The sequence below is a fragment of the Martes martes genome, assembly GCF_963455335.1.
Source record: "Martes martes genome assembly, chromosome: 3".
Classification (NCBI taxonomy): Eukaryota; Metazoa; Chordata; class Mammalia; order Carnivora; family Mustelidae; genus Martes; species Martes martes.
In genome coordinates this window covers 131,655,062-131,676,236 of record NC_137890.1, presented here as the reverse complement: position 1 = coordinate 131,676,236, position 21,175 = coordinate 131,655,062, and the positions used below count along the sequence as shown (strand labels likewise).

Here is a 21,175-nt window from a genome sequence, read left to right as displayed (position 1 = left end):
CTTGTGTTGACATTTTCACCATTTTCCCCTCCATCTAGGTCTTTCCACCTCATTTTCTTTCATCTTCTCTTTCCTTCATCTGGTTTCTTTATTCTTGATTTCTTTTCCTAACATGGAACTAATCAGTCCCTTCCTCTTTGTAGTGATTCTCACTGGGTGTAGCGGAGAGTCCACACCAAATCCATGGAGAGAGATGGCTTTTTAAAGCTTTCTGTCCCCTGCTTTTGAGAATTACAGCCACAGTTACTGTGGGGTATGTGTGAAGTCCCTTAGCTGAGTAGAGGCTGAGAAAGTGGAGAACCACTGGCTAGAAGGTTGTAGAAGGCATGAAAATGCTATTCACATTGCTCTCTTCTTTGTTTCTGTGATAAACCCTCATAGAGACCTGGTGATCTCAGGGCCTATCTGCAAGGAAATCCTTCTATTTATGAATGTTTGGCAGATCTGCAAATTACCTTCTAAATTGATTGCTGAATGTGCTGAAGACACAAGCTTCACCAGGTCTTGAAGGCCAACATCTTTTTTAAAGCCTGATCAATATAAAAGGCTGCTTTCTTTATATAATGACATGAGGGTCAAGTCCAAATTACATTTACACATCATGAGAGCTTTCAGAGTTAATGCAGATGCCGGTGGGGGTTGGGGAGGACTCGAGGGAAGGGTCACCACTCTGCTTTGCAAATTTATATTCACATATCTATTAACCCAGGAAAGGAGGAAAGGGGATGGTCTTGCATTCTGGGGAGTACCCCAGACTGCTCGCCACTGACCAGCAGCACCCTCAGGCTGAGAGACTTTGGACTTTATTCTTTTCATCCCAATTTATTTATCAGTATTTTTACCCATAAAACCTGAAATATTTCTTTGCATTCTGAGTTATTTTACAATGTGTATTAAAAATGTAGCTTATTTTGAATAGATTTGATTTTATATTCATTTAAATGATACAATTGAAGGTTTCTGAAAAGAATTTGCAATGTTTATATAATAACATTAATGTAGAAATTAATATCAAAAACTGGACGTAAAAGGAAAAATAAGCAAAGATGTTAAGAGACAACCACTGTTGCTGTGACTAAACTTTAGAATTCAATCTCAGCTTCCCAAAACCAAGGTAAAAAGATAATAACATGATAATGTAATTCTCATTTGGTAAGAGGAAACATTTACAGAAAGGAAGTATTTTTTTCCCCTTGAATTAAATTTTAAAGGAAAAATATCATGGAACTTACACATTTGACTTAAGGTATACTAGTGGTAACCTTTCTATAAAGTTCTTTACAAACATGGAAGTACTTTTGTTTAGTTTATATCTAAAAATAAATCCTCAGTATAAGCCAAAGGTATAAGGTTTAAGTGTCACTCAATGAAAGTGTTTTCAGGGTGATTTCAGTGAAATTAGTTTCAGTGTAGTTCAGGAATCTAGGTTTCTGGCATTTAAAACACAATCCAAGGCTCTGTATATTTGGTACGTAACCTGTGTGGAGGCCAGCATGTCCCCTAAAATGTATTCCTTGACTGGTCATTGTCTCAGCTGGGCTTTTTGAAAGCCATTTAAGAGTTTGGATAGGATCAGTGAAAAGATGAAATTTTGCCTCCAAGATGCTGTCTTCGGTTAAAAACCCCATACCTTTTACATCTTTGATAAGTCAACAGCATTTTTTTCAAAAGATTTTATTTATTTATTTGAGAGAGAGAGAGCAGGAACAGTGTGTTGTGGGGGGGAAGGAGAGGGAGGAGCAGACTCCCCACTGAGCAGGGAGCCTGACATGGGGCTCAATCCCAGGACCCCGGGATCATGACCCGAGCTGAAGGCCGATGCTTCACCGACTGAGCCACCCAGGTGCCCCAAGTCAACAATATTCCTTTAATACTTAATGTGATTGATGTTCTTTTGTTAAATTGAAAGAGTTATGAATTCAAACAAAGTGCTATTCATTCAGCTACAGGTGCCTCCTGATTCTTGAAAAAAAAAAGTGTATGTGTGTATATGTATATCTGTATTTACGTTTAATCATTTAATACTTGCCTGGTTAACCAGGCATTCTTTTCTCTGGCCTTGCCTTCAGGCTCAGCTGTTACTTTAGGCTTCTTGTGACATGAGAAGCATGAGTGATCTGAGATAGCCGGCTTACTTGCTTTGATTTTTTTTTTTTTTTTTAAGATTTCAATTATTTTTAGAGCAGTTTTTTGTCCACAATGAGATAGAGGAGCAGATACAGGAATTTCCATATACCCCTGCTCCTCACACATGCATAGCCTATTCCATGACTGAATCTCCCACCAGAGCAGTCCATGTACTACAACCGATAAAAGACACATAATCACACAAAATCAGTAGTTTACATTAGAATCCAAAAGACTTGGACAAAGCCTCCTTGATTTTTGATGATTGATCCATCTTCATGATAGGTGGCATGGAAACTGAAAGGTAGATTTGGTGAGTTTTTTTTTTTTTTTTGACTATTATTTTGAAGGAGTATGTCAAATGGAACTTTAAAAAAACAAAAATAAGACCGAACCCATCTTATTCCAGATGGCAAAGTAAGATGATCAGATCTGACCTGTTTTTATTAGTTCTGTTCATGATGAAGCCTCTACAGAGCAGCAGATGAAAGAAGATACCTGATAAAAGAGCACATTTCCTGACCCTTAAAAAGGCTTCTCTACTTTTCTCTTTAAAAAAAAAATAAAAAATAATGTATCTTATGCATATATGGTCAAAATGCAAATGAGGACTATAAGATGACCCCTCCCCCAACACACACATACACGCACACACGCACGGACGCATGCACAGCACTTCTGACCTCTATCCTGGTGCTGGGGTTGAGTTTGCTTGGAGGAAGAAGAGCCACAGAAGCCTCTCTTGGGACACCGTGTTATTGACGGATGCGCTTGCCGCAGCGTTGTGTCTCAAGTGATGTGTCTGGCAGCAGATGTGTGTAATACAATGAAAAATCCCATTATACATTGTGGTTTAGATGGAGAGTGTTAGAAGTCATTTCTTATCCACAGCATTGTGGTCTGTCTCAGTTTTGTTCATATGTTTCATGAGTTGTCTTAATTTGAAATTAGTTGATGTGGCGTTTAATAACTTTTAAGCACTTTTATAAAGAATTGTCCTTAGATGCTGTGCTAGCTCTGGCTGTCATAACAGAGTAGCATAAACTAGGTAGCTTAAACAATGGTTATTTATTTCTCACACTTCTGGAGTTTGGAAGGCCCAGATCAAGGTGTAGCAGAGGGAGGGTGAGGGCTTCTGGTGAGGGCTCTCTTTCTGGCTTGCCTGTCTTCCTGATGGTCATCTTCTCACTGCTGTCATCACATGGCCTTTCTTCTGAGCATGAGGGAGAAAGAGGAAGATATCTCACCTCTTCTTCTTATAAGGCCACCAGTCCTTTCAGGATTATGATCTTATCCTCATGATCTCATTTAACCTTAATTACCTCCTGAAGTCCCTATCCATATACCCCTGCTCCCCACATATGCATAGCCTGTCCTGTGATCAAATCTCCCAGCAGACCAGTCCATGTACTACACCTGATCAACCCACACAGACAATCACACAAAGTCTGTAGTTTACATTAGGGTCCAAAAGACTTGGACGAAGCCTCCTTGATTTTTGATTGATCCATCCTCATGATAGCTAGTATGGAAACTGAAAGGTAAAAAAACTGAAAACGTTCCCAGAAATATGGAAAAGGGAAAAATTGTTAAATTGATTATAAGAAAAGATAGCTTCATGATATCAATTCAAATAAAAGAAGTTATACCTAATATATTATAAGCAACTAATTCAGATTCATACACCAGTGTTGAACTATAAAAAATTAGGAAAATCACCTTCCCATGGACTTAAGTTTTCTAATCTGTACTTGAGAAAGATAAGATTTGTATTTGTTCTACCTGTCTCATAGGGTTGGGGAGGCACATAACATGAGATCCCAGAAAAATGTGGTATGTATATAGAAGGTGATATTCATACCTTATGTTGTCAGAGTGAGAGGTATGTGTGAGCTTGCATTGTGTGTGAAAGAACTTCTCATTCAATTGTTTGGCAAATAAGCGTGCTGGCTGAACTGGGACCCTGGTAGTCCCTCAAATTCACGAGATTCAGGCCTTTTGTTCCTGTCTCACATGGGCGGGGTCCACTGAGAAACCAAGTCTCATCCAGTATTCGTGCAGGTCGGTCAAGTTTCAGCACGTAACAGAAACAGGTCTAGGTGGTGCACATCTGAGGCACACAGAGAATAGCCTGCGTGTGAGGGAAAAGGCCAGAGAAGCCAAGAAACTCACAGAGGAAGGAAAGTTCTAAATAATGGATTTTTCTAGGTCACTGGGCGTCAGACCTTTGTTCTCCTTCCTTTTTCTGGAAGGAGTAGCCACAGTGGGAGAGATTCCCACTTGAGAGGCAAGCTCACACATGCCCTGGAGGCTTGGGACTGATCGATTCAGGAAAATGCTACATGGTTTGTCATAGGCCTTGCGTTTAATTCTGCATTCCTTTTCATTAGCATTCAGTAAATGAATGCTGAACTGTCAGCTTGGGTAGGTGCCGGGGGCGTAAACATGTGCATAGGATATACCTTTCCTGCCAACCCCTGGGACTTTCAACTAATTGTCGAAATACTAAACAGCTTTATCAGAAAAAGGGTGAAACCTAACATTTGTACTATACTTCAAAATGGATTTTGGTATGTCGTGCCCACATTTAAAAATTATGTGCATGTGTTTAATTTATTGATTAAAAATAAATATGCTAAGCGAAATAAGTCAATCAGAGAAAGGCAATTATCATATGATCTCTCTGATATGAGGAATTTGAGAGGCAGGACAGGGGGTCGTGGGGGGTAGAGAGGGAAAAAATGAAACAAGATGCAATCGGGAGGGAGATAATCCATAAGGGACTCTTAATCTCAGGGAACAAACTGAGGGTTACTGTGGGGTATAGGGGGAGGAATAGGGTGACTGGATGATGGACATTGGGGAGGGTATGTGCTATGGTGAATGCTGTGAATTTGTAAGACTCATGATTCACAGACCTGTACCCCTGGGGCAAATAATACATTACATGTTAATAAAAAAATAAATTAAATTAAAAGAACTCCCCCCCCAAACAAATCTATGTATGTTTATATCTGTATTAAATAGAAGAAAAGACCCAAAGACCCAAAGTGGACTGTAGGTAAAATGTTAATAGTGATGAAAATACACATTATTTTTCATTATTTTCTGTCTTCCTCAAAGGACATGTGTTTCTATGTGATGACAACACATCGAACTTTTGAAGCCTCCAAAGTATTTTTATACATGCTCTCTCATTTGGGCCTCACAAGTACTCTGAGGTAGATCAGTAATAGACATCAAGGTTATAGGTGAGAGAAAGGGAGGAGACAGGCACACACCTCAGGTACCCAGGATGTTACATGCAGTGAGATTACTCCATGTGTACGGCCAGTGGCAAAGCCAGGGAAACGGAAGGTGAATCAGTAGTGCTTTAATGAAAGGAGAATGGTTTAGGGCAAAGAGTGGCTTTCTACCTAAGTCTGGTTCCCTAAACCAAGGCCTGGTTCCGTTTTTACTAGACTCAGAGGCAGGGGGCACAGTTTGGTTTTGAGACGGGCGAGTCGTTTGATTTTCAGCTCTGGGACTGCCTAGCATTTAACCTGGAGAGTTATTTCCAACTCAGGGCCTTATTTTACCTCTGTATAAAATGAAGCAAATACTACGAGCTCTTGTCAGGATAAAAGGAGTTCATGTGCAAGAGCCCAGTCTTGAGCTCAACAACTATTTAGTTGGTTAAATAAAGAACAATCATGGGGAGAAACCCTAAAAAAAAAATAAATAAAAGTGTGGATGCAGGGCTGTCTGAGCAAATATTAACTAATGTCGTCTTCATCCTCATTGGTGAGGGGCTGACAAGGATGATGGGTGACAGTACATATGGCTCTAAGGGAGACAGAGACCTTATTCTACTGCAGACAGTGGCAACTTTTAATCTCATAGGGTCTGGGACAAGGTAAGGAAGGAGGTTAGGTCCCTGTAAGTACAGCTGACACGAATCTTTCAATGATAATGTTATCATTTTGAGATGCATAAACATGGACCGGGTTAAGGATGGGTGATCTTTTAGTAAGAAACATACAGATGTATCCTAAATGTATGTAAATGTATGCCGGGAAATGCTGATAACTCTAGGTCAGAGATACAAACGAATTATAAAGTGAATAATACAGTAAGACGAGAGCGTTTGTGCTGGTATCCTTGGATTGTTCAGCAGCCTGTTTAAATCCAGCCCCGTCTCTCCCTGCTTCCTATAAATGTTTGGAATCCGTGTGTACCCTTCGCTGTTCTATTTGATTTTACAGTGTTGTCAGGCAAGTGATTACTGTCAAATTAAGAATGATTGTTTTGTCTTTAAAAGACCTTGCCCGTGAGCTGGGGGGTGGAGTGTGCTGTGAGGGTTAATTCCCTGGGGCCTGGATTTAGTCTGGGCGGGTCTACTGAAATCAGTATACCCGCCTGTTACTTAACTGCTGGTCAGCAACGCATAAAAGGATTGATGGATAATGTTGCTTTGCCACGTTGGGTTGGAGGAGTTTCAGAGTAGTTTGCACCAACTGTCAGCATTGTTTATTGATAATAGTGAGATTGATGATTTGCATCTGGTCTAAGTGAGACCCCTAAAAGGCTCTGCTGCAGAAGCTGGGTACATAGTAGGAAAATGTCCATGTGACCAGTAAAATACAAAAAACACTAGTGGGGACTCTCTCACAGAAGTAGCCTGAAGTACTACTGATGTGGAAAACAAAGGCAGAAGAAAAAATATTAAATTTCCTTACTACCTACCGCCCGTTGACATGTCCTTGAAACAGGCAGAGTGACATTCCTCTAGGGACTCAACCGCCTCCATGTTTACACTTTGCTAAGGGCAAAAGGCAGTCCTAGCCCAGTTCCCTCCCTCCCCAGGATCCTGTAAGCCTACTTTAACATAAAGAAATTCTTTTGGAAACTTCCTTGTGTTGGCAATTATCCCTCAAGCATATGACCCACCAATATACATCTGAAGGGTCTCATGTCTAAGGTTTTATTAGACAGTAATAAATGACCTTTTCCCAACAATAGCTAGCCCCCTCAAAGTCCTGGAAACCTTGCTTCCAAAATTCTTAAGAAACTCATGCTATCCCAAACCCCCTCCCAACTTGAAAGTATATAATCAACCTCTCCTCATGACCCCAGTTCAGCTCTTCCTGCGCATGGGGTCTGTCTCCATGCTTCAGTAAAACCACCTTTTTGCACCAAAGACGTCTCAAGAATTCTTTCTTGGTCATCGGCTTTGACACCTAACGTCTTTCCTACATCACTACCAGTTGAGTTCAAAAGATTACCCAGAGAGCATGTATAATGGAATATTAATTGCTTTAATATCCCAATTCTAGTTAAAGTTCTTCAGTTCTCATACAGGTAGATTATTGAAATCCCAAATACTGGGGACAAGAATCTGTCATAAACATCTCTTATCCTGCTTCATTTACAAAACATGTAAAATGTGTTTGTCATTTTTTTCAGACCCCCTGGTTGTGGAATACAAGGCACTGCTGGTACAACTACCCCTATCAGGTAAGGAGATGTTACTTCTGGGTCTTTACACGCACAGGGTATCTTCCTTAGGTCAGGTTCATGGTTTTAAGCCCCTGCCTCCACTCCTGCTGCTTAATGCAGACTTAGCCTCCTCAAGGGAAGTAGCTTGTCTTCTCAGTGAAGTTCCGAATCAAAGCTCAATTGCTTTAGCAAGTGGAATAAGCTGGAAGGTGCATTTGCTGAAAAGTGAGATACAGTCAGTTCGATATCTGGGTGATTCCTGCTTCTAATATAGCTGAGCTTTGTCTAATTACCGCAGAGACCCTGAAGACCTGAAACCAGCAAGGGTCTATCTGGACGGCGAGCAGGCAAAGTTCAAGTGTAGGACTATGGCAGACAGGTGGAGTTCAGGCCACTCTGTGGCTTATGAGCAACCTCTAAATACGTATATCAAGTACCATTTTCTTGAGCATGGAAAAATGGGTTTGTATGATTATACTAGACTTAAAACCATCATCAGCAATGAGATGAAAATTACATCCCAGAAAGGGAGCATTTCAGATCCCTGCTTCCAACATACCTTTGCCTCTGTCCATGAATTCAATAATATTAGCATGTGTTGCGTCCCTCAGATCAGTTACTATCTGAATATCATAGCTGGGTCTTTTCTCATAATTTAACTGAAAATTTTATGGAATTTCTAGTTATTTGGAATATATCACATAAGAAAATCAAATGCAGCAAAGTATATTGGTGATAAAATAGAGAGATATACATTATGATAGGCACCTTGGATTTTTACTTGAACTTCCTTCCATTCCTTGGGTTGTCTTTTTAGAGGCATTTGGTCTTTTTGGTATGTATAAAGTTATTGGGGAGCAAGCATGCTCTGTTATCTTCTCTGTCATGCTCTGTGTTGCAGCTGGCTAGGGACCAGTTTGGAAACTCCTTGGGCTGGTTCAGGGCTAGGGACACATTGAAATGGAATTCCAGCTTGCATTTCCATCTCTTTCATGTAGTTTATTCAGATTGGAAAAGAATGTAAACAAGCAATATGACCTGGTTAGAGAAAGCTGAGCATTCCGGGCTTTCTAACAAAGACTAAAGCAACATTGAAACCAATCACTTACTGTGCTCAACTGCAAATCTCGGGCTCCACTGCTGTTTTACTATCTTACCTACTTGGGATATTGTCATTACACCTCTCTTTGTGTCCTGTAATAGCATATTGAGTGGAAAAATCCAAATATATCTAGAATTCTATTTATATATCTAGAATCTTCTAGAAACCGTAACTCACATGTGGAGGTGGCAGCTGCTCCAATGCACTGCATTTGTGAGGTAAATTCTGTCCTATGAACACCATTGAGACAAACATCACATGAAATGTAATACCCACTCTTTATAATGATGACGTAATCTGAAATAACTTTCACACTTATGGCTAGAGCTAAGGAATTGCTTTTTTCTGAGATAATTAGTTGCTGGGGCAGTGGCCCAAAACTGTAGTTGCTGACCATTTCACAGACAAAACTAGAGATTTAACATGAAAATTTGAGGGTCTGATAGATAATTATGTTTAAAAATAAGAAACATTGGGGTGCCTGCCTGACTCGGTAGAGCACATGACTCTTGATTTTGGGGTTGTAAGTTTGAGTCCCACGTTGATTATAGAGATTAGTTAAAAATAAAATGAACTAAAATAAATCTTTAAAAAAAATAATAAAATGGGGGTGCCTGGGTGGCTCAGTCGGTTAAGTGTCTGCCTTTGGCTTGGGTCATGATCCCCAGGTCCTGGGATTGAGTCCCATTTTGGGCTCCTTGCTCAGTGGGGAGCCTGCTTCTACCTCTGTCCTTCCCCTGTTCTCATTCTCTCTCACTCTCTCACTCACTTTCACTCTAACTCTCTCTCTCTCAAATAATAAAGTCTTTAAAAAATGATAACAATAATAAAGTAAAAATAAGAAACATCATTAGCATAGAAGGAAAGATACTGTGTGTGGGAATTCAGATCAAGATTGTCTTCTGCTAAGACATCCTTGCTTATAAATGAATAATTTGACATTAGCCCCCCAAATCTAGGACCAGTTCATGATCTCTCATAGGAACAGTGGTCATCTTTGATAAACTCTGTATTCTAATAAAAAAAAAAAAAATCAGCTCTTTCTTTCTGTATGTGTGGGGAAAAAAAAGCATGTAATATGTGGGTAATTAGAGTGCATTGTTGGTAGCTGTGTCTCCATAAGTATATAGATTACACTTCAGAGTCAGTCTCAGGCCTTAAGGGTACTTTTACTACACTTGATCTTAGCCAAAAGGCCGAGAAGCGATTTAAGGGTACTTTTAAAGACAGATCATGCTCATGAAGCATATTTATTATGTCTTCAACATGTATACTAAATAACTGGACATATATTTAGTTGAGAGTAGTGGTCTGTTGCAATTTTATTAAAGGCGCACTGCTCCTTGTGTATTAGTATATATGTAACTTATGATATGATGATTTTTATATACATGTGTATATTTTAAGTTTAAAAAATAATGGAAAGTGGCCTTAGTTGGGCCTGTTTAGTTTGTCATAAAGAGCCCAAGTTGGGAATGAGAAGCCCTAACATGGTAGTCACGGAGCCTCACTACCCAGAAGACCAGTGATTGACCTTTCAACCAAACCAACTGCTGGCAATTGCCAGTCAACTATACCATCTAGAAAATGATGGTACTAATTCCATAGGGTTTTTATGAGAGTCAAAGAAATTAACATGCAGGTAAGCCTTGTCAGCTGCAGAGCACTCCCTGAATGTGGCAGTTTTGTAATGTGATGCTCTTACGAATTCAGTGGTTTCTAGATGTGCTCTCACTTGTCTTCTAGCCCTCCATGGCTTTTCCCAGGTGGTGGTGCAGGAAATCTCATTAAAACTGAAATTTAACCTTGGCTCCAAAGGTCCTAAAGCCGGTGCCCTATTTTCTAGACTCATTGCTGCCATGTGTCTGACCTGAATACCTATCCCTTACTGCTAATGCCTGCAAATTTTTAAAAGGACAATTCAGTGGAAAATATATGCTCCCTGGGGTGGTGCTGAGTTTGATAAACACACTGATACTCATTGTCTCTCAGAGCTTGGGGATCGCTGGTGGGACAGCGTCCTGTCCCCTCATTGTTGCCAAAGCTCAGTGGGAGAGACAACTATTTTCTTTAGTGCCAGTGCATAAAGCTGGTAGACTTAGTAGTTAATCGAGTGCCTGCTTCTCGTGAAAGTCATTTGTTATGCTGCTATTAGTTCACAGAGCATTAAAGTTTCAATTGTAGTTACTGTATATACGGCTACATTGTGGGTAGCTTGGAGATGATGCATTTCAAAGGTCTTCTGGTAAAGTCAGATATTTCATTATAGCTTAGTAAATACAATAAATATTCCTGACTTCTGCTGCCTCCCTGAACCCCTCCCCATTCCTGGACCTCTGAGGCAGATAGAGCAGGTGTCACCTCCATTTTACAATAAGTAAATTAAGGCCCAGATTTTATACCTACTGAGCTATGGAGCCGAGACTTGGTCTCAGATTTCCTGGCTGGGGGCCTAGCCCGGTATTTCTTGGCAGCTTCCTTTTCCCTGTGTCTTTTAATAAATATTTTTGAGTTACCTTTTTTTTGATATTTACAACGTATGGAACATTTCCTAATACCAAGAAAGCTCTGATTAATGCAGAACTTGAAACTCTGCCTCCATGACCCATCTGACACCCCAGTTTCTGACACCTACCTCCATTGCCCCTGTACTATGGAATTTCACAGCACTTCCCAGAGTTATTCTTTTTGTGTATGTGGTTGGTTTTATTGTTGCTGTTTGTTGTTTGTTTTTTGTTTTTTTCAGGTTGCCCAAGGAATCTTACAGGTTCTTATATCAAGGAACTATAAATCTTGTTGTTAAAATAAATAGTGAATTGGGTACCAAATGTTCCTACTCACTGACACTCTTTTGGTTGGGGCTGAAACAAAACTTAAGGCCATCACGCTGCAGATCAGAGGCTTGCTTCAAAGCCCTTCTTCTCCGCAGAGAGAATGGGGCTGGGATTCTGGAGGCGTAACACCATGTCCCTTTGCAGCCCTGAGCTTGAGATGCTGGGGACACGAATTGGTTTCCTATTAACTATTAATCTTTCCTTTTTTTCCTTTGATCCTCAGCCACTCACAACTGACCTTCACTACTATTATATCCTGGAGCTGTCGTTTTATTGGTCTTTAATGTTTTCCCAGTTCACTGATATCAAAAGAAAGGTAAGAGTGGTTGGGCTGTGAAATGCTTGCAGATATGTGTGCTGGGTGGCCCCTGGCAGATGGGTGTCGAGTCTCAAAGGCACTCACTCCTGTTCTCTGGCAGGGCTAGCTTAGTCCTGCTTTCTACGTTACCACAGAGAGGTCCTTGTTTTGCTTGTGGCGCTTTATGTTTTTTTCACATCGGCTCTTCCCTCCTTCCTCCAAACCTGGTGTTCTTTTCTCCGTGAAAAAATATACCAATGAATCCAAACAGCAGCAATTTCTCTCTCTCTGATTCACAAAGCTCTCTGTTCTTCAGATTAAATAAAGAAGAAAAATTGTATTTGTAGCCCTTGGGAGAGAGTAAATTCTCAGTGTCCCAGCCCCATGAATGAATTTTTCCTTAATTAGAATTATCCAACTTCCAAATACATCATGAAAATACAACTTGGCTCCCTGAACTGTGGTCAGCCTCCACCCGTCCCCCTCACCGGACTGGCTTTTGCCTTGAACTCCTCAGCGTTCAAACCCACCCCTTCCAGCTCTCATCCTACCAGCTTCTGGGAAGAGTAGACACTTCTGGCTAGCTACTGCTTATAATTTTTCCATCATACCATTTTCTCCAGACTCCCATATTTGGATCATTCCTTCAAAGTCGTCTTCGGGGCCCCGCAGCCCAGTGCCTCATGCGCTCATCTGCACAGGGTCTAGTCCTGGATGACAGGACATCATCTCCGGGATGATCAGCTTATACCTTCCAGCATTACCAACCATGACTCATGTACCAAGAGCTCCCAAACGTTTCTCTTTGGCCCTGGGTTCCCTCCAGGTCCACACTTCCACAAATCTAGGCATAAGTAATAGTAATATGTTCTTTGTATTTATTTTCTCGTTTAATCTTCCCATCAACTCCAAGATCCAGTTGAAGCATTTATTGTTTATCCTCCTTTTGTGAATGCAAAGTATTTCTAGCTGAAGACATGATCATCCCCTAGTCTTTTGGTTCTTCTGGGAACCAGAAGTCACACAAGCTAGGGTTTTCCTTTGGTCTCCTCTTTGCTTTTCCTTATACTTGAACTCTTAATACCATGGACACATTTACTTAGAGCCATCTCTACTTTTTTGCTTAATCTGTTTCAATAACCTTGTAAATAATCCTATCTAAACAGTCGTTCTTGCTTACCTGCCACCTAAGTTGTATTTCTAAAACCTTCAGGACAAAGCCAGTCAACATGATTCAAAGGTACTTCTCCAGTCTCATCACCATCCTCCAGCCTCCCCCTCTGACACACACATATGTCCTAGCAAGAGTATCTTCTCATCACAGTTAGCACATAATTTTTTTCATGCACCTTTTTTTTTTTTTTTAAACAAGACCTTACCTTGGCTAGAATATATCCTATTTCCCTTTTCCCAAACCTAGCCTAGTCTAAAGTAATCTCTTCTTTGAAGGCTAATTCAATTCCTCCAGGATTTTTGACCACTCTTTCTTGTGGGTTTAGTTTACAAGTGCCCAATGTGTACATGTTCTATTTTTTAACTATATTTATAGCCCCTGAGAGAGGGTAAGCTTTCAGTGTCCCAGCCCCACGAATGAGTTTTTCATTAATTAGAGTTATCTAACCTCAAAATACATCGTGAAAATACTACATTCTTAAATGAACTGTGACCTGGTGGCCTGCCTCTGTCCCTTCCCCAGACTTGAAGGGTGAAAGAGCAAGATATGTTTATCTTTGTACCATGGCCATCAGTGCACCTGCTGGTGATGGGGATCAGTAAGTTTGGGGTGAATGAGTAAATGGACTCATCAAAATGTCTTCTGACTTACTAATGGAATACCTTCCAAAGTCCTCTGTAAACAGAACTATGTGTTGTCAAGGAGCACAAGACCGGAACAGTGTAACTTCCTTGGTTAGATCAGTAAGCTGCTGCGTTACCACGCGGTATCCAAGTGGCTGCAGAAGAACACGTACGAGCCCATGTCCCTGCTACCTGCAGTCCCTTCCCCCAGGGGCATAGCGGCTCCTCTCCTTCAACACAGGCTCTCTGGGCTGGCCCAAAGCTGTCTTTCCTTACACTGTGTGGCTGCACCGCCTGCATGAGATGTCTGTTGTTTGATTCTCAGAAGGGAATGGTCCCTGTGAGGGCTAGAGCTTGGCAGAGCAGATAACTCATTGACAACTATCTTTTGTGGTTCCTTCCTCATTGTACCACGCTGGGTCACTTTCTGGAAATGTTTAAAGATAACCCAGTGGTGGTAGGCCAGTCAGATTAGATCTCATCTGTCTTACGTGAAGAGCCTTCTTCATTCCTGTCCTTAATACTTGTCCTCGTGCTAGGCACAGTGCTAGGCTTATTGTGCATTTTACTCCTTTGTTTTTTTAAACCTTTAACTGTGGTAGAAATACAAAACATAAGATTGTACCTTCTTAACCATTTGAAAGTGTGTAGTTCAGAAGTTTTCTACATATTCACACGGTTGTGCGACCAGTTTCCAGAACTCTTTCCATCTTGCATAACTGAAACTCTGTACCTTTTAAACAATAATTCCCCCCATTGTCTCATCCCCCCAGCCCCTGACTGCCACCATTCCACTCTCTGTCTCTATGTACCTCATATAAGTGGAATTGTACCGTATTTGTCATTTTGTGGCTGGCTTATCTCACTTAGCATAATATCGTTGGGATCACCTGTGCTGTAGCCTGTGTCAGAATGTCTTTCCTTTATAAGGCTGAGTAATGTGCATTTTGTTTTCTTTTGTGAAGCACTTTTTTCCAGGTAGCTACAGAAAAAACTTACATTAAAAAAAAAAAGGAGGGTTGAATATCTTCCCATTTTGTAGCTGGGAAAATTGATAAACAGAGTGTCTATTTCAAGGTTGTGCTGTGTGGGAATGAATTAGAGCCCTAATTTACCCAGCGAGTTTCTGTGATTTGCTCTGAGATTAGACATGTAAGCAATTCTTGTATTGCCTTGCCTTGCCTTGCGCCTGACATTAGAGGTAGTAACCCTTTTGCAGCTCTTTGCCATTTTTAGTGGTTTCTCTTTTGCTTACTGAGAATTAGCTGTGCCATCTAGAGTCAAATAGATTAATAAAAGCAAGACTATAACTGTACTCGGCTCCTAAACCCAGTGAGACATTACATACCAAAAGTCACCAAACCCCTTCTGTTTGCTTGAACTTTCTCAATGTGCATTTAACATGTATCTTCAGTGAGCCAAAAGGACTCATAAAGTCTTCATTGTTTGAAGTCAAGTGACCATTAGCTAATAGCTATCATAAGGGGATAATTTTCTAGGGTTGAAGTATATCGTGTTGTATGGTTTAAACATATCTTGCCTCCATGTGGAAACCACCTATGTATAAGAAGAGTGATTTTACAGTGAAGTTCGTGGAACGGATCTCAGGCTGGTACGTATTTTCAGTGTTTTGCAATGACATCTCTGTTTTTTTCTTAGTCAACGCCAATAGCTTGTTTTAAACACATGGCCCCTCTCCCTTCTTCAGCTGGTCAGAGTACCTTTGGACATTCCTGATGCAGTTGGTTTATTCTTCTTTGCACAGAGTGGGAAGTTAGTCACCACCAGACCTGTGTAGTACTCAGCACAGGTTTTATTTTATTTTATTTTTATTTATTTTATTTATTTTATTTTTATTTATTTCTATTTTATTTTATTTTATTTCTTTTCAGTGTTCCCAAATTCGTTGTTTATGCACCATACCCAGTGCTGCATGCAATACGTGCCCTCCATAATACCCACCACCAAGCTCACCTAACCTTCCACCTCCTCCCCTCTAAAACCCTGTTTGTTTCTGAGTCCGCAGTCTCTCAGGGTTTGTCTCTGTCTCCCCCTCCAATTTCCCCCAACTCACTTCTCTCCAACTCCCAATGTCCTCTGTGTTATTCCTTATGCTCCACAAGTAAGTGAAACCATTTGATAATTGGCTCTCTCTGCTTGACTTATTTCACTCAACATAATCTCCTCCAGTTCTGTCTATGTTGATACAAAAGTTGGGTTTTCATCCTTTCTGATGGAGGCATATACTCCATTGTATGTATGGACCATATCTTCTTTATCCATTCATCTGTTGAAGGGCATCTTGGTTCTCTCCACAGTTTGGTGACTGTGGCCATTGCTGCTATGAACTTTGGGGTACAGGTGTCCCTTCTTTTCACTGCATCTGTATCTTTTGGGGTAAATACCCAGTAGTGCAATTGCAGTGTCATAGGGAAGCTCTATTTTTAATTTCTTAAGGAGTCTCCACACTGTTTTCCAAATCAGCACAGGTTTTAACAAGGAAGGCCTTTTTCCCCATTGCCATCTCTCCTTAGTGAATCGCAGCTCTCGCGTTTCTCCTTTGCGTCTTGCTGACTGTCACTGTAGGTTCTTGACTGTTCCCTCTCCATCGCACTGATGCCTGGAGGATCTGCTGTGCCATCCATCAGTGAGGATTAGTCCAATATCCTGGCCGCCAGATACATTCCCTATCTTGTATTATCCCTACCAACTATTAACTGAACCCTATAACAACAGCCTGCCTCCTCACTATAAAATAGAGCTGTCTGAAGACACCCATCAACAACACAGGATGGAGGGCTTTTCACAGGGTTTGAATAGAAAGTTGTAAAGAATGTTTCTTTAGTTCCCCTATTAAATGACAAGGAACTTGAATGGCCATTTCAAATAGGGGCCAGAATTTATAAATGTTGAATCTGAATGCATGCCTCAGACTGTTAAAAATCAATAACTGAAGTGAGGTTTAGAAATCATTTTTTGTGACTTAATGAGTTCATAAGTCTTTCTAAAGTGGCTTTTACATTCATAAACGCTTTTTCCCTTGAAGTATCCTAGTATTGCCAACTTTTTTTTTTTTTTTTTTTTTGTTCTTAGTTGCTCTATTTCCAAATGCCTCTCTCTTGATCCTTTCCAGGGTTGGTACTTATTTGGTGAGTGATGAGCCATATTATTATTAACCTCTCCAGAGGGAAAGGACAGGCCCGGATGTAGTCATTTGGTATAATGGACTTATAATTTAGATATTCTATTATGTGCTACCATGATATTTTGAGAATTTTATCTTACTTACCTTTTTCTTCTTTCTTCCCTCCATTTCTTCCCTTCCTTCCTGTTTTCCTTCCTTCTTCTGTGAACCCAAAATTATTAAGGTATCTTATTAAAACAACAGGTGTACTCTCAGTATTCAGCATTATTGGAAACATCTTTTATATCCCAAGGCTTAATTTTTATTAAAATTCTGTTCTTTAGCACCTGTTTGCAATGAGTGTTTCTCCTGCACATCTGAATTTTCCAAGAGAAACTAATAAATGTGTTGGAGCTCGGAACAGCTTGCTCATGTCTAAGCCCTATGTCCCTTTTAACTAAGCTGCTGTTTGGCTCGAAAGCCTGGGCTCTTGGCCAATAAACGCTGCTCGTGTTCGGAGTCCTTGTAGGAAACCATCCATGGCCACGTTCCAGGGCCCAGCTGGTGAAGTCAGCTTGTTGCTCTTTTGGTCTTTAACCTGAGAGAAAAACTACATCCTGTAAAAGATTCCTAACAGAGAAAGTTATGATGGTTAAGTTTAGCAAGAAACTTATTGACGGGCTTGGTTTTGCCCTCTGGTAACTTTTGCAGGGAGTAACTGGCCCGTTGCTATGAGTAGAGGCTTGCCTGGCTCCAGATCTTTCCTGCTTCAGTTAGTTTTAAGGTGAAAGAAAATACATGCAATAATCTTCCTTATAAGAAAGCAGGACTGCGTGGAATTAAATGAAGTAATATCCATGAAAACTGATAAAATGCTTGACGAATAGAGCTTAGAACATTAACTAGCACATAATGACCAAAATTTGGTTGAATCAACACATAGCACTAAACCCGGCCAACAAACAAAAACCCCCAAAGCCAGTGGTCCCAAATTATTATATTTTTGGTCAATTAAAATTAGCAAAAATAATTAGAAAGAAGAATTAACTTAAGGTTGCCAACCTTTTACTTTGCCTAGTAAGGAGATTGTAAAAACGCCTGCTACTTAATCACCCTCAATTCATAAAGGAAGGGAAATTTTAACATTTTAAAGGAGAAAGGACACCTTGTAATAAAGGACAGTTCTTTAAATTTATCTTTATGAAAATGTTATTATTTTTCTCAGTTTGTTCTAGGCCGGGGAACAATTATGGGCATTTTGGCTTAGAAGTTAAAGTCTTGGGCTCTGAAGTCCATCTGCCTGCTCAGCACCCTTCCTAATGTGGAATGACCTTGAGCGCATTACTTTACTTCTCTGTGCCTTGGTTTCCTGATCCAAAGAATGGGGTTCATGTAATCTAACTCATGGGGGTTTTATGAGCATAAATAAATAATACATACTCTTTGAACAGTGCTTGGCACAGAGTAAATGCTCAATAAATGTTAACTATCACTGTGGTAATTAACTTGGTTCACCAAATATTAACCCCTCTCTACCCCCAGGCACTTGTAGGATTGTACTTCTCAGCCTTGCCCCCTTTTGCGGTTGGATGGGGCCAGGTGACTGGTAGGCTGGGAGCAGAATTGACTTAAATCACTTTGAGGTATTTAATTAGCAGTGAGACCGTCTAGTGTCTCTTTTCCCTGTAGTATTGTGATGGATAACATCTGAGATGGGGGCTGCTCCATCAGCCTGGGTCCCTGAGTGACTGTGGTGAGCAAAGTACCAGCAACCCCCTACCCCCGCCCAAGGTAACATGCAGTGTATAGGAAACAAGCTTTTGTTTTAAACCACTGAGGTTTTAAAGGCTTTGTTTTTGACGTGGAATCCTGTTTATCCTGACTAGTGCAGCTATTACTAATAATATGGCTAATTATCATTTCCTTAAATGATTTGGGAAATCATTTTTCTAGATCAGCGGTTCTCAAAGTGTAGTCTGTGGACCCATGGAGGTCTGCAAGGTGAAAACTGTTTCCATAATAATACTAAGATGACATTTGCCTTCCTGACTATGTTGAAATTATACTTGTAGTCCAGAAGTAAGAGTGGGCAAAGTTGCAGGCAGCGTCCCCAAATGGTACTAGTAGTCGTATTCTTCACTGCTACATGCTTAGGAAGAAACAATGTCAGTTTCAGTTAAGAAGGTTCTCGGTGAAGCATTAAAAGTGTTAATTTTATTTACTCTCTATTCCTGAGTATACACTTAAAAATATCTTGTGTGATAAAATGGGAAGTAGGCGTAAAGAACTTTGGCTGCCTGACAGTGTCCAAATAGTGTGTTGAGAAAAATCACATGCACTTAGTGCTTTGTGTTGTGAGCTGAATAAGCTGCTCTTTTTCTCCCGTAAATTTCATTTTTACTTGGAAGAATGACTGACAAATTTTGGTTATTCCAACTTGTATATTTGATAGTCATTTTTTTTTAATGCACAAAGTAACTTTGCCAAACTATTTCAAGAAGAAAATTGACGTTATTTGTTGTCAATGATAAAAACCAAGCCGTCATCAGAGAAATACAAATAAAAACCACAGTGAGATCCCACCTCACACCAGTCAGAATGGCTGAAATTAACCAGTCAGCAAACAACAGATGTTGGTGAGGATGTGGAGGAAGGGGAACCCTCCTGGAAGGGGAACCACTCTGGAAAACAGTATGGAGGTACCTCAAAAAGTTGAAAATAGAGCTACCCTATGACCCAGCAATTGCACTACTGGGTATTTACCCTAAAGATACAAATGTAGTGATCCAAAGGGGCACGTGCACCCGAATGTTTATAGCAGCAATGTCCACAATAGCCAAACTATGGAAAGAACCTAGATGTCCATCAACAGATGAATGGATAAAGAAGATGTGGTGTACACACACACACACACACACACACACACACACACACACACAGGAATATTATGCAGCCTTCAAAAATGCAATCGTGCCATTTGCAACAATGTGGATGGAACTAGAGGGTATTATGCTAAGCAAAATAAGTCCTTCAGAGAAAGACAATTATCATATGATCTCACTGATAGGAGGAATTTGAGAAACAAGACAGGATCATAGGGGAAGGGAGGGAAAATGAAACAAGAGGAAACCAGAGAGGAAGACAAACCATAAGAGACTCTGAATCCCAGGAAACAAACTGGGGGTTGCTGGAGTGGAGGGGGATGGGAGGGATGGGGTGGGTGGGTTATGGACATTGGGGAGGGTATGTGCTATGGTGAGCACTGTGAATTGTGTAAGACGGATGAATCAGAGACCTGTGCCCCTGAAACAAATAATATATTATATACATACATATATGTGTACATATGTATATATATACATACATTATATGTTAATGCAAAAAAAAACCCCTCAAGCCTTCAAGCAAAAATTAGATCTTTGGAAGACCCCTGTCCACCAGTGAGATCTTGATAACATCCCAACCCATAAAGACTTACCTGATGAGTTTGGTAGGGATATTGATAAAATTGGTTTTTAAAAATACTAACTCGGTGAACCAGTATTTTCCAGATGACTAATGCATGATGCTACAAAGTCATACATGAGTAAAATATCCATTCAAAGGTCAAGGCAAACCAAAGGAATTAAATGTAAAAGAATATGAAAAGGGTATTGGTACAGTTTTAGATTCTACATTGTACCTAACCTTTAAGAATATCCCACTTGTCAAATTCGGGTACAATATCAAAGAAAAATATTCATAACTATGTGAAAAGACTGTCAAGATACTTCTCCCTTTTCCAACTGTTTGGTGCTAGATTTTCTTTATATACTTCAACTAGAATAACTTAGGGCAATAATTTGAATGTATCAGCCATTGAAGAGAATCCAGCTCTCCTGTCTTAAACCAGACATCAAAGAGATTTGCAATAATCTCTTTGCCACTGCCACTCCCCTCACCATTTTTTTAATTTTGGAAAATATGTTATTTTTCAGGAAAATATTTATGTTCATTAACATGTAATAGATTTTACTTAAATTAATAAATGTTTTTCAGATTTCTCAGTTTTAATGTCTACTGTGACAAAGGCTAAAGAGATATAGCTCACATCAACAAACACTTTTGGATGTCCTCAGTGATTTTTGAAAATATAAGTGTTCTGAGACGAAAACCTGCAAGAACTGCTGGCATAGATTACTTAAGTATTTTCTAGAGCTAGAACTTCAAGGACCCCAGCTGGTATCAATGTGTCCTTTCTTAGTTTGAAAAGCTAGGAATATCTGGGTGGTTTAGTTCATAAAGTGTCTGCCTTCCATTCAGGTCATAATCCCAGGGTCGTGGGATCGAGTCCTGCATCCAGCTCCCTGCTCAGCAGAGAGCCTGCTTCTCCCTCTCCCTCTGCCTGCTACTCTCCCTGGTTGTACTCTCTCTCT

The 21,175-nt window shown here is 40.2% G+C and overlaps 1 protein-coding gene across 1 annotated transcript in view; it reads left to right on the top strand.

Moving 5' to 3' along the window:
- The window catches only part of CERS6 (ceramide synthase 6), a 308,042-nt gene that overhangs the window by 223,812 nt on the left and 63,055 nt on the right, over positions 1–21,175 (top strand). Inside the window, exons 5-6 of the mRNA XM_080798654.1 lie at positions 7,573–7,623; positions 11,765–11,857. Of these exons, the coding sequence (XP_080654780.1) occupies positions 7,573–7,623; positions 11,765–11,857 (144 nt within the window). The remainder of the gene's footprint in view (positions 1–7,572; positions 7,624–11,764; positions 11,858–21,175) is intronic.